At 42.2% G+C, this 13,769-nt stretch overlaps 1 protein-coding gene and 1 long non-coding RNA gene across 2 annotated transcripts; one reads left to right on the top strand and one right to left on the bottom strand.

Annotated features, from left to right (window-relative positions):
• Positions 1 to 288: 288 nt before the first annotated feature.
• On the bottom strand, positions 289 to 13,444 carry elmod1 (ELMO/CED-12 domain containing 1). Its single transcript, XM_037120822.1, has 11 exons — positions 13,311 to 13,444; positions 12,836 to 12,903; positions 10,092 to 10,237; positions 9,361 to 9,389; positions 9,153 to 9,250; positions 8,756 to 8,885; positions 8,320 to 8,453; positions 8,021 to 8,089; positions 6,653 to 6,703; positions 5,239 to 5,372; positions 289 to 4,334 (listed from the first exon to the last, which is right to left on the bottom strand). Exons 2-11 carry the CDS (start codon positions 12,850 to 12,852, stop codon positions 4,159 to 4,161), a joined length of 984 nt encoding a protein of 327 aa, XP_036976717.1. The 5' UTR covers positions 12,853 to 12,903; positions 13,311 to 13,444; the 3' UTR covers positions 289 to 4,158.
• LOC119031967 lies at positions 10,163 to 13,767 on the top strand. The gene is made up of 2 exons (XR_005078753.1): positions 10,163 to 10,295; positions 13,320 to 13,767. It is a non-coding gene; the product is annotated as an uncharacterized LOC119031967 (long non-coding RNA).
• Positions 13,768 to 13,769: the final 2 nt, after the last annotated feature.

The raw sequence follows: 13,769 nt of genomic DNA, 5'->3' as shown, positions 1-13,769 counted from the left end.
TTGTAAACCATATTGCCAGATGTTTTCCAGAAATATATTACCTATGCAAAAGCATTTTAACAATAACATTTTTAGTATTTTGCCAATGTATTATCAAATGTACATCAGTTAATATGTTTCTAATATATTCATCAGGCAAAATGGTAATATACTGGCATGTATTTTGAAATATTCAAACTTAGTTTTAACACATTACATCTCATTTTTCAGTATGTGTCGAAATATTCCTGGTTTATGAAGGTTTTACCTCAGGTGGACTGTCATGTACAAATACAAAGGCACCTGTACTTTTTCCTGACATTTAATTTTTATTGTGGTCTCAAAAAGTACAGCACAGACAAATGAAGCACACGGTTACAATATCTAGAAGTACTTCAGGCCTGACTGCAGAATACAGAGTGCCGTATCAGTAGTGTCAATGAAAACATCCTCATGCAGATTGTGTGGTCTTATAGGCAGCTTCAAAGCAGAATATACAGCAGCATGTACCTAACTTCATCTACAGTATCGTGGGGCACACCGGCCCTTATAAGCCTAATACCACAAATGACTGGTTTATTATCATAAAGTAAACTGCATTGTATTTTTTTTTTCTTTTTTCTTTTTTTACATTAGTGCAAAGCTGACCATAGCAAAGCAAAACAAAATGCAAGCAGGAGATGAAACCAGCACTGACATTCACTGAAGTAAACAGCTGCATAATACTGACGGAAAGCATCACTTCAATGGAACAAAGATATCCAGTACTATTAAAACACAATCAACAGTGCAAGCATGGCCGTAAAAACGGAATCTCACATCTTCAGTTTAGTGATGAGAACGTTTGTCAGAGCTGTCGGCGCTCATGAACGTTAAATACAGCGGTCAGGTTTGGGCTTATGTTGATTTCTCTGTCAGTGGAAAATAAAAGTGACTCAGAGCTGAGATAATAATCAACACGGTGCTCCAGAGACAATGATTTTTTTGTGTGTGCGTATTCTATGTTCTTGGATGGAGAGTCATTTACTGCAGTGGCTTACCAGCAGGGGGTCAGAATTGACAAGGAAGTTATTTTTCCAAACTTTACTGTTATTCTACCTTTACTGCTAAAAAATAAAAATGGCTGCAATAAAACAAGAGAAAAGAAATCAACGTGTTGCTTCTGTTAATGCTCTTTATATTCTAAAAACCGGGTGCTGTCTCCCTCGTGCACGATCACACCATTTGAATCCGACATTGAAACAGCAGACCCCCCCCCCCACTGACAACACAAACTACTACTATCACTATTACAACTATATAGAGAGGTGACGAAAGAATGACAGAGCTTTTGATGGCCATAGCAGAAATTAATTCCAGAAATACTGAGTTCCAGATGATAAAATTCTAATAGATTGTGAAAAAAGACTTTGGCTACTGATGCTTCTACACATGCAGCATCTCTTACCACACAGACACTACGTCAGAGGGCAGTTTTGGAGATTATGTCCTCTTAAGGTCGTTATCTTAGAATTTAGATGCTTAGAAGTTTCACTGATTTATTGTTTGATAATGTCTGATGGGTATGTTTTAAAAGTGCACTGTGTACACTTTTTGTTCTTGGTTACTTCACCTTGAACTGCAGGACTTGCAGAGGGGCAATGTGCTCTTTTTTTATTTCACTCCACCAATAACTCAAAATCAAGCCAATGTTGCCGTGTTTATGAATACAAATGTGAACATTTGGCTCTGTAGTATATCAAAAAGTTATGTTGGCTTCAGCAGTGTCTTTTTATAGCCCCCCCCCCCCAAAAAAAAAATAGTGCATGGTGCACTTTAATTGATTTCAGACAATTTAAGGGTTGTTTCAGTATAATTCATTAAGCCATATGGTGATTTTCTATGGATTTATGCTCTGTTTTCATAGATTTTTTGAAATATTTTGATATATTTGTATTTCATATTTGACCTGTGACTCACTGATACTGCAGGTCGTCTTGGTCAGGACGCCCTAACAGTTTTCTGATCAGGGATGCACAATACTGATAATGGCTGATAATGATTTTAAAAGGAAACATCGGCATCAGCGCGAAATGAGTTGCTACAACAGGCCTGTAGGATGACGCCTAAAGTATGCGCATGCAAACACAAACCGCTGACTAAGCGGTTTCCTTATTTTTCCCTGTGAGTGTCACGGTTTGTAAAGCGTTGATGTCTGCATCTGCCAAAACAATCACAACGGGAGGAGGCATCATAACAGAAGAGAACTGATGTCTGCAATCAGGTGGTAATTATACGTACATATTTTTGGCATTGACAATTGGCCAGAATGAGCTGGAACATATCAACCTATCTGCAAAAACCAGAATTGTGTACCCCCACATTTAATCTTAGTGGGGCTCTCTGGGTAAAATAAAGGTAAAGCAAAGAAATTAACTGATAAAATATTCATGTAGTCCACAGTAGGGAGCTGACAGTGAGGTACGGAGCTCTTGCCCTTGAATGATTGTTCGGTTTGACAGCGACAGGCTCTGCTGCTGGTGCGTCGACTGGCCGATCAACGCCTCCATCATCAGCGTTTCACATTTTCACTCCCAGCTCTCTTCTGTAGCGTTATTAAACGCCTCATTCATTCTCTGTGGAGCAGCGCTACATTTTTCTGTCTTATATCTCTGGTTGTTGCTTTTGAAAGAGATGATCATGTATGCTTCTTAAAGCTGCTTCATGTAGCATTTCTAAATAAGACTACACTGAGACAACATTCTCCGCAAACTCCAAACTGCTTCCTGTCAAATCCTCCAGTCCTCGATGTCTTTGGCTTTAAAAGGACAAACACGTTTTCTGCAGCAATTCCTGCCAAATTTGGATGCCGTTAAATGCCGTAATCACACTAATGTCTCAAATGTAATGCGGTGATATTTTACCTCGATCAAAGCGCCACATGTAGCAGCGAACTAATTAATTATCATTCCAGCTCTGAGTGAGAAACAAAAACAAATTACTCAGGCACACGTGGTGCAAATCAATACACTTAAAGGAACGTGCAGTGTAATGAATGTAAATTATTGCTTTGGCTGATACAACAGTGGACACAGTGTCACATTCAATGGATTAAAATAGAATCAAACAATCATGAATGTGAGCGTGTGAGGAACATTCGTAAACAGAATCTCTGCATGGGGTCCAAAACAAAGGCAAGAAAAAAAAAAGTGTTTGCAAACCTGGAAAAAAATGTTCAGAATATATTTTTTAAACTCTTTTTTCTGGACGAGTAAACGAAAAAAATTCATGGTAAGAGACGGAGCTCTGTTAGTATCCAAGCTGCGTTGTACTGAAATATAAGTGAACGTCTTTCAACAGGTTTACAAAACTTACATTGGCGCTCACAAGAAAACAAACTGCTGCTGTGATTTTAAGTTCTCCACATTCGATATTTTGGCAAGGAGAAGTCTTAGGTGTTAACGTCGTGTTGACATAAAAAGTACAGTACAATCTCTGTCAATGATCTACGCTCAGAGATGACCCGGCCCTTTATCGCTTGATAGCTTTTGATTGAATCTGCGCCAGAAACATTACTTTCATTTTAAACGTACATTATATATATATATTTTTAACTCTTCATTTTGAATACAAAATATTGTTCGTTCGTGTCTGAAAGCTCGACCAGCTAATTGCCAAAATATTCTGAACTGACGCGATCTAAAAGGGATTTTTTTTTTGTTTGTTTGTTTTGGCTGAGAAAGTAAGTTTGGTTTGTTATGAGTAAAAGCACGGGGTAGTTAACTGAGGTGTAACGGCTGTGATACAATCATCATGAATCATTAAAGCAACAGATAACGATGAGTCGGTGATGGTGTGGTGCAGCCTCCTCATGCACAGCTACAATCGCTATGGTCATCTCTGATGCTGGTGGTCTAACGCTGCAGTGAGGGCGTAGAGGCAGTGTGTGTGTGTATGTGTACGTATGTGTGTGTGTGTGTGTGTACGTGTGTGTGCAGTGAGCTTTTGGCAGTGACGCGACATGACGTTAGCTGGGACAAGGTGGGCTGAGAGGGGAGAGGAAGAGAGTCTCCCCAGATGCGTCCAGCTGAAAGGGGTTTTCTGATTTTTAGTCAGCCTGCCAGGCATCCGGGGGGGAGACCTCTGAGGGTGAGTGAGGGGGTCAAGGGGAGGCTCAGGGGGGTGTGTGTGTGTGTGTGTTTAAAGGTTGACCAGGTGGAGGTCGGAGGCGGAGAAGTGGGGACACAGAGCCATGTCCGGGTTCTTCAGCTGTCGCAGGATCCTCCGGTGGAACTTTGCGCGGACCCGGTTGAACTCCATGATGTCGCTGGGATCCTCCTCGATCCAGAAGCGGTGGAACTCCTGCATCAGGTAACCTGCCGGGAAGAAAAGGGAGGATCTGACTCCCGCTGGATCACTGTACGATCCCAAATACCAACATGTCTCTGTGTGTGTTTTTTAACTGCAAAATTACAGCACTTATCAGCTAGCCCGTTTGTTCTTATTAGCCATGTACTTCTGGGAATAAAACACACACATAAAGTTGTAAAACAAATGTGAAGAGTCACATTTTTTGACTTGGACATTTGCAGTGGCTCCAGATATAAAGATACAAAGACTGGGCAAGGATGGCATTAAAGAAAGCCGAGGATTATTTGGGGCTTGTTTGAGGCTTATGTAGGATTGTATGTATAATGTACGTATATCATTTTTAGGGATATGCACTGGCAGGAAAGAGGACAATTCCTGCGCCAACACACCGTGCCAAGATAGTGCTTCAGATCACTTTGTGCACAGTCCAAAAGAAATGTGTGTCATTTTCTATGTTGAGGTTTTGTTTTCGATATCATGGTTTGCAGTGTTTCATTGAGTAAGATAAGTAAACATTTAAGTTCTGCTTTTTGTTGGTTTCAGTTGTTGTTGTTGTATTTTATGGGCTAAAATTACCTTATATAGAAGTTTTTACTGAGTATATACAGTTAACTGAGGTTGTGCTAATTCTTTGGAAAATTGGATGATACTGTAGAAATGACAACTTTATAATGCAAAACACAAAGACATCACTTATAGAGACTAACCCACGAAAAATATCCCCTGACTGAAGTTAGCTTCGGCGCTACATGTTGTTTTATACGGTCTTTCAGCTCATTGTTTGGTTCCCTAGAGTTATCAGTTTTAACTGGAGGGAACTAAAACTGGCAAGTATTTGCATCTAACATATACTGTAAAATATAAGCAACACAAATAATCTGATGAGAAAATAAATATAGCTGGACTCACAGAAGGTCTGCTGGAACTGCAGCAGGCTGGGCATCTCTGGGGCCACGTTGTACAGGTGGGTCTTCAGAGCTCCACTCACCAGCAGAGAGAAGGCCAGGTCTGTGATGTTGATGCCCACAATGGCAAAAGAGTACCTGGAAAGAGTCGATGGAAATATAAATGTAAGAAGTTGTTTATTGCTTGTTTGGTGGTTTTTGATATGACCTAGGTAATTCTGGTCTGCCACTGATATGGATTAAACAATCTGTCTGTAAATAAACCAGGAGTAAATAAGTTTTTTTTGTATGCAGTTGAATTAACTTTAGGCAGCTAAGATGTGAAGATATTGTGTTAAAATAACAGTTTTCTGACAACAGTAACAAATTTACCATGCTAAATCAAATCAAAAAAAATTAATGAACGCTCTGTTTAGACTTAGTTTTGGCCTCCACTACAGTCGATTCCACCAGACTCCCTTGAAAAATGCTGCAACTTTGAGAGTTGTTGAGTGAGGAGAAACTTAAAGGAAACACTGCGAAACGGCTACGACAAATTCTAAATGGCTCGTGCCTTCTTGTAAATTCGGCATTAAATGGAAAACACTTGAGTTGTTTCTTTCCCTGTAAAAAGTGTTAGAACATCTATTTCTGGGCCTCACGTGTGTCTTACCTGCCAACATTTAGTAGCTGAACACACTGTTTAAACTGATTTCACCATTTACAGAAAAGGTATAAAGTTATACATTTTATTGATGGTAAACCTGTCCAATTTTACAAATACAGTTAACAGCAACCAATATAGGCCTCTTCTTTGTCACCCGTGGAGAGTGTCCCAGACTCCCTTTAAAAGATGCTCTATTTTGTGAGTTGTTGAGTTAGGAGAACTTCATGAAATGCTGTCTCTGACAAATGTTTAATTATTTGGGCCTTCGAGTAAATTCGGCAAAAGCTATACAATAGTGGTTATTTCTTTCTTTGTGTAAAAAAAAAAAAAAATGTGTGTGTTCAAGTGATGTACATACATGTTTATTTGCATACAGTCTCTTTGGACCTGAGAGGAGAACACTGTTTTTAATACAGACACTTTGCAGTTGTTTACAGCTTGCTGCTCTGCTGGAGTGTCCTAACATTACTGTGCGGGTTTAAGAGGATTCTGGGTGACTTTTTTCGGAGTCGGTCCTTGGTGCTTATCTGAGCTGATGCAGGCTGGAGGCAGAGAGCAGGAGGACACACAGTGGTATAACACTTGCTGCCTATTAACACACACAAACACACAGTCTCTCCTTCTTGCGTTTACACACTCACAAAAAAAGCCTCTCCACTGCTGAAACTACTCAGTATTGAGGCCAAACCTCACGCAGCTGCAGCAGCAGCCCAGTTTAGTCTCTTCCACACACACGTGCCTGCCATCACACAACACATGTGCAGACACTTACCCGATAGCTTTGTCTATGTTCTTCTGCTCCCATTCAGGGTTGTTTATCTCACTGTGAAGGACACACACTCGAGTTATGAACCGTCTACATGGGTAACACCAGTGAGAGCACAAAAATCTTTAAGTCACAATGAAAGAACATTTAATGAGGTTGCTTCTGAAACTGATTAATCTCCCGTGGGAACAGAGCAACAAGGTCAGAATGTAACGCTGGAATACAGTCTGAATAAGTGTAAAAGACTTCAGACTTCAGGCTCGTTAACGCTCAGATGCACATACACATTTGGCACTGAGCGCTCAAGTTCCAGTCAGTATTAACTGCAAGACATCAATCACTACTGATCACCAATTATGTTCACATCTCATCTTCCCCTAAACGACATTAACAGGATTTTGATATTAAAAAAACTGACTGAAATTATAGTTGTTAGGAATTTCAGCGAACAACAGACAAAAGAATGGTTCTGTTCATTGTGACTTAATTTAAAGAGCATAATTTAAAAATAACTCTGTATCCGTTTATAGATTATTTTGCATATAAGGAATGATTTGTTTAAGACACTACTCTGTTTAGCTGAGGGCTTTAATTCACATTATATATGGTATGATGAGTCAAATAAGTGTAGTTTTGATGGTGTCACTGAAGGACAAGGCTGGAGACTGTCTCACAATACTTTGTTATTTCTTGCTAGGTCCATTTGTTCTTACTGAAGATATGAACATTTGAAAACTGGTCACAAAGCAGCGCTGTCTGTTGCCATACCATGTCTTGGGCTGATAAGAGAGCAGGGTGCTTACATACGCTTAAATCGTGCTGCTTTATATGCATTAAACCACAACTGCACATGAAAACACAAAAGAGAAAGCAATGAATGCAGCGAAAAAAGAATGAAAGTGAAATCAAGTACCTTGGCTTTCTGTGTGTGCTCCTACAGTGCATGTGTGAGGCAGAGAAGGAGGCATGGGCAGGAAGGTGGAGGTGGAGGTGGAGGTGAAGGTGGAGGAGAAAAAGAAGAAGAATCTTCATTTGTGAAATGGGGCGGCACACGGAAAGGCCGGTGAGAAACAATACAAGCAGCAGTGAATGACATCAAGCTGTAGGAATGGATATAATCGAGCAGAAATGCAGAGTCATGGGTGACCAAGTGCAGTATAACGTTGAAGGGATACACCACTGTGTCTGTCAGAGAGGTAAGCTTTACATCTATGTAACTTCACATTTTTCTAGTTTGTGATCCTACTGCCCTGGAGTCTGTGATCTTCCGAAGGGCGCGCCGATCAACCAGTGTCACTTTCTACAAAAACAGTTGGTGTATCCCTTTAAATTCCAGCACGCTTTGCTGAAAGTTGAGAAAAGCGGCCGACGTACTTGTGCTTTGGTTGCAGGGAGTCGTGGAGCATCTGGAGAGCGGTGGCCTTGTCGTGTTCTGCGAAATACCTGCAGAGAGATGACAGAAGCTTCAGATTCAGGATGACTTAATTTGATCGCACTTGTCATGTCATGTCATCGTCTGTAACCGCTTAATCCCTTTTGCAAGGGGTCGCGGGAGCCACCCTGGACAAGTCACCAGCTCATCACTTGTTACATTATATTTCATCGTAACAATTCTTTAGAGGCTATTTCATCACTGAAGACTTTTAGAGTGAATAAGGCGACTGAGAGCTTACAGCAGGTTGTGCAGGCCCAGTAGACCCATGCCTCTGAAATCAGTCTTTGGATCGCTGCCTTGGAAGCCGATCTCACACCACTGTTTAGAGATGCGGCCGGTGAGAGGTGTGTCAGGACGCAGCTCCTTCCACAGCTACAATACACACACAGATTCCATTTACGAAAAATGAATTGAGCTGCATGCATAAAATGCTGAAAATAAAAAAGCTTGAAGTGATGCTTGAGCGTTTAAAAGGGTAACTACAACCAGTGGATAAATAGTTGACAACATGTTAGGCAGTGTGGATGAATGGTTACCCGAGATGAGGGTATGTCCAGAAAAAAATGTGAATCACTAGCTTGTGCTGTCAAAGTTAGTAGGTAGCTGGTGCCTATGTGTAAGGCAGACTAACTAGATCATGGACAGATTAAATACAGACAAATGCTCCTGACAACCTTCATCAGCATCTCCTCGTGCTCGGAGTTTTCACAGTCGTATGGCTCCCTGCGCAGCTTCTCCACCTCGGCCACCAGGCTCCTGTAGCCCACGATCTGCAGCAGGCTGGCCTGAAGAGAGATGCCCAGCCTGGGGACACGCAGGGAGAGGCCGGGCTGCTTGTATCAGGGAATTCAGAACCATTAACGCACTGACCCACCAGCACAATCTTTGGTTCCTTGTTTCACTGTCTTGCTCAAGTGCTGATGTTATTAATGAGGAAGACGTCTGTGTTATTCATTCCCATTCACAGCTAATCTGAGGATGTTGACACTCCAGTGACATCCTCTAATTGACCACAACACTCTCACACAAGTGAAAAGTAACATAAATGTGATATGAAATGTGGTTTCTCACTGTGGGTTGGTGTCAGGGTTGATCTTCTTCAAGGCCATGATGTCGTCGATAGTCTTCTCCACTTTGTCGGGATGGACGCTGAGGGCAGACTGCAGCAGCTAGAGATGACAAAGATGGCAGGAACAAACATGAACGGAGAAAACTGAGCGACGTATCTTTATTATGATGGACATTTGTTGAGTATATTCATAGATTTCGAGACCCGTACCTCATTCTTTGAGTACCGCAGAGATGACTCTGGAAGAAAATGGTTGCAAAGCGTAAGACGACTGTATTCAGTAGCATCAAAAGGTGCTATTTAGCTTCAGAAATATATGCTGAAATATGGCTCAAGGCAGAAGATAGTGTAAAGTGGTGCGCTGCCACACCAGAAAAAAGACAAATAGATCACTGACGCACTATAAGATGGGCATCTTTTGTTATTAACAAGATGGTTTTCATGTTATGCCAAAACAAAATGAAACTTTTCTTGTTTTATATATTGTTAGAAAAAGTTTGCCATGTTGTATTTACTAAAACATCTTGATATGACGTGAAAATATCTGACATTTTTGATGGTTATGATGTGATAGTGATCCACTTTTCTTAATCTCGTGTGGTCGCAACAAGATTCTGTAACATGCAAACGTGCCAATTATTTCCAAAAACGCGTTGAAGAAATTTACTATCACAAGAAATAGGAATGCAGGTGGACATAAAACAGATGGATGGATGAAAAGCGAATGTTTTTTTCATTTCAGAAGTTCCTCTTAAAGCCAGGATAATAAACATGAGTTACATCCGATAAAATCCAATGCAAAAAGGTACTGCACATGAAGATGATATTCATCAAACGTAAAGCTGCTTTAAAATGATTGTTGAGTCTTGCATAAAATCCTTTAATGATCACAGCAAATGAACGTGTCAGACAGCAGGCAGGCAGGCAGTGTGTGGGCCTACCTATCTTAAGGGTCCTGCGGGCGCCATGCTTGTTGTTGTAGCAGATGCGCTGCAGCTCGCAGCGGCCTGTAAACTTCCTGGCGACAAACTTGAGGCCCCGCCACAGACATTTACAGTAGAGGAACACGAAGAACTGGGTCACCACTCTGGAGAGGAGAATACAGGAGGGATTAGATCGGAAAAAAAAGACAGATGTCCTGTATTGTATGTATGGATTTCCATTTTTTAACAGCAAAGAGTGATGTTCTTTTCTCAGATCCAGATCCATTTCCTTTCTTATTTATCATCATGTCATTGCTCCAATTTATCCTAAATACCCCGGCCTAAAACCACATCTACACTGAGCTGTTAAAATGATAAACACAAATATTTTCTCTCCATTTTGGTCCTCCATCAGGACTACAACAGCTAATAACTGTGTGCATAAAACGAAGAACAGCGAGGACGATATGACATACAGAAAGTCGTAAAAACTGCGCAGCGCTTCTTGTGGAGCATGTTAGACTCGCGTCCGATCAAAGCGTGCTATTTTTACAGGTGACACTGCGAATGAAAATGGAGATGTGCGTCTTGGGAAATGTATAGTGACCCATTAAGAAACCAAACGATTGCCAGCCTTCGCCAGCTTCGCTCTGCACGCGCTCAATGTTATTTTAATGTAACACCTTCAGTCCTGTCACTTCACGGCCTTTGATGACTAAATATCAAGGACAGAACACAGTTTGTACAACGTGCCGGTGGAAACTGTTTGTGTGGTTGGTTTCTCATGCATTATCGGGGCTAACGTTGGCAGTGAGGCTGACAACCTGCACTCTAGATAACCTACAAATCCCCCTCTGTGAGCCACACAGGCAGGGCATCATTTCCCTCTTTGTTTGCTTTTGTGGCATCGAGTTTACAAGCTTTAAAATGCAGAAATAAATCCTTAAGATGCTGAGCGATCACAGCATAATGTCATCGCCCATGTCAACAGAAAAAAAAAAAAAGGAAGACAGAAGGTGTGAGAACAGCCCTGAAAGATGGATTCCTCCTCTATAGGCCTGTGGATGAGACTGGCATGTTAAACAGCTCATATAGACACTCTGTCCTTCAAGGAGGTGAGCGTGAAGACAAGGCGATGGGAGCAGGAGCATGTTTAAAGGGGCACTCCACCAATTCAGCGCAAACAGTAAAGATCAGTTTTAACACAGGGCAGAAAGCGGAATAATTTACTGCGCAGGATTGTGCTTTCTGCATACTTGTACAGTCGTGGTTACAGGCTGAGACCGACCAACATATCGTTTGGCAAGGAAACACATTTAGGGATAAAAAAAATTGACAGATATATCGTTATCATAATCTTTACCCCCGAAACTTAGTTTCGGCATCGGCCCAAGATGTTGCAGACTCTCTCTCCATCCCCCTACAGAAGTATTTCGAGTGTAAATCCTAAAGAAAATGTAGTTCAAATCATCAGCCCCCTCAAATGGTAGCCAGTCAGTGCGCTAGCTAACACTGCTAACTCTAGCTGTTGACTGGCTAAAATAAGGCCAGTACAGTCAAGCCCCCGAAGAGGAGCGTCATACTTTGAAGCAAACTTTCTTAATGGCCAAACCGTGTATTTACATCGTGATGCACTGAGGCCCAAAAACACTTTTTTTTCATAAGCTTATATTGTGAAAGATGCGTCTGTGATACCGTAGGTCCATTTTTTGGAGTGTCACCCCCAAAATGAGTCGTTTGACTGAACCACTGGGAAAGTCTAAAGGAGCCGTGCAAATTATTTTATCCCCGCTTAAGTTAGCCGGGCGCTAAGAAGGAAGTTAGCCGGCTCGATCGGCAGAAGTCTCCAGTGAGCTCGCTCTATGGGCCGCACAACACAGATGAACAGGTCAGAGATCAGATCCGGCCAGAGATCAGATCAGGTCAGAGATCAGATCAGGTCAGAGATCAGATCAGGTCAGAGATCAGATCAGGTCAGAGATCAGATCAGGCAGATTTGGCTTCAAAATCACAGGAATTAATGGGCCTCCAACACTGTGTCCAGATGTAACACAATGTCACTGAGAACCGTTTGCTGGGTACAGACTTAATAAACCAGCCGTGTTTATGTTTAATTATTTCCAGAGAAAAGAGAACTAACAAGACTGTTGATGCTGATGAAACCCAGACACCACATGATACCACAGGTGATGTGCTACCGGCTGACAAAACCTTGTTGGAAGCTGGAACCAAATGTCAGAATTTGTACACAGAGGTACGCAAAACATTTTTAAAATTAGTGATTCACGTAATTCATAATCATGTTTTTAAGGAAAATATACTATAACTATGCGTAAATCCATTATCTCTAATCCATAAAAATGTTATCATTAACTACCCAGTCGTTCCTGACTCATTCCTTACTCACTACTCAGTTGCTACTCATATTTGTTGTGTGCCTTGGTGTAAAAGTACTGAAACACACACACAACGCAACAGGACTATTAATAGAGGCACTGAGGGAGACCACCTGGTTTACATGTGCTCCATTATTAAGGGGCCTCTGTTTTTTTTTCTGAGCGACCCCACTCAAACCACTTCACACCACAAGAGCCACTTACTGGCCACACAATACTGTAATCGATGGCGACGAGAGCTTCAGTGGGAGAACTGGGAATACGTCTGAACATGTCGTCAAAAAAAAACACGAGGAGAGAATGAATTCCATCACGTTCAGACGCAATATGTCGACATGCAATAACAGAGCCTCTGTCCGTCGTTACCTGAGAAAATGCTTCATCTTGTCCGCTGTCCCCCGCACCTCCTCGGGTGTCTTCAGTGGAGTGATCACCTGCGGACAGATGAGATGAGCGTGTGAGTGCGTGAGCGTGTCTGGATGAGGCCGACAGAGATGCGGGGAGAGCTCAGGGCCCCGCAGCTCCGGAGCTGTCCGCGGTGCTGACACGCAGGCGACACGCAGCTTCGACCTGCGGCTTCTGCCTCTCGGTTGTATATCGGTTTCGTGCAGCCCGGACACACACTGAAAGCTCCTCTCGGCCCGTGTGAACGTTCATTTCGCCCTCCAGACGGCAATAATCCAGTAAAACCAGATTATTGATGGTGGACCGTCTCCGGTCTGATTAACGCCGCATAATCCCGCAGCAACGGGACGACGCGTGTGACGTGCGGGCGGGCGAAACAAGCGACAAAATGATCGATGCAATGATGGACAATCTTTTTTTTTTTTTTTCCTCTCACCGATTTCAGACAACAGCAGGTGGTACGGAGATGGGATGTGGCGTCTTGTTGTCCTCTTCACTCGGCTGCTCCGGGCGTCTGCAGCTCCTCCATGATGACAGTCCGACTGACTGAGGCTGAGCAGCTCCGGTCTAAAAGCGACAGCGCAGCAATGCAGCGCAGAATACCAAACCTCCAGCAGCACAGCGACCTGGGATCAACTCATGGATCATTTCGTCTCACACTCTCCGCAGATAAACATCACCAGAGTCGGCATGTGTTTAGATTTCCCCCCAAGGACCACATTTAACATAGTCTCTGAAGATAAATGCATGAATTTCTCTTGCTGTTGACACTTGAAATGACAAATCAACCGCGATATCTTGCTCAACACCATTTAATTAAAAGAAACACCTGCGAGAGTGTTGTAAGCAGTTTTCACGGGCAATAAAAGATGTTCCTGAACCTCCAAAATTTATA

This window comes from Acanthopagrus latus, chromosome 13 (assembly GCF_904848185.1).
Source record: "Acanthopagrus latus isolate v.2019 chromosome 13, fAcaLat1.1, whole genome shotgun sequence".
NCBI classification, from domain to species: domain Eukaryota; kingdom Metazoa; phylum Chordata; class Actinopteri; order Spariformes; family Sparidae; genus Acanthopagrus; species Acanthopagrus latus.
The sequence above is the reverse complement of the archived record's forward strand: the minus strand, read 5'-3'. Positions and strand labels throughout refer to the sequence as shown.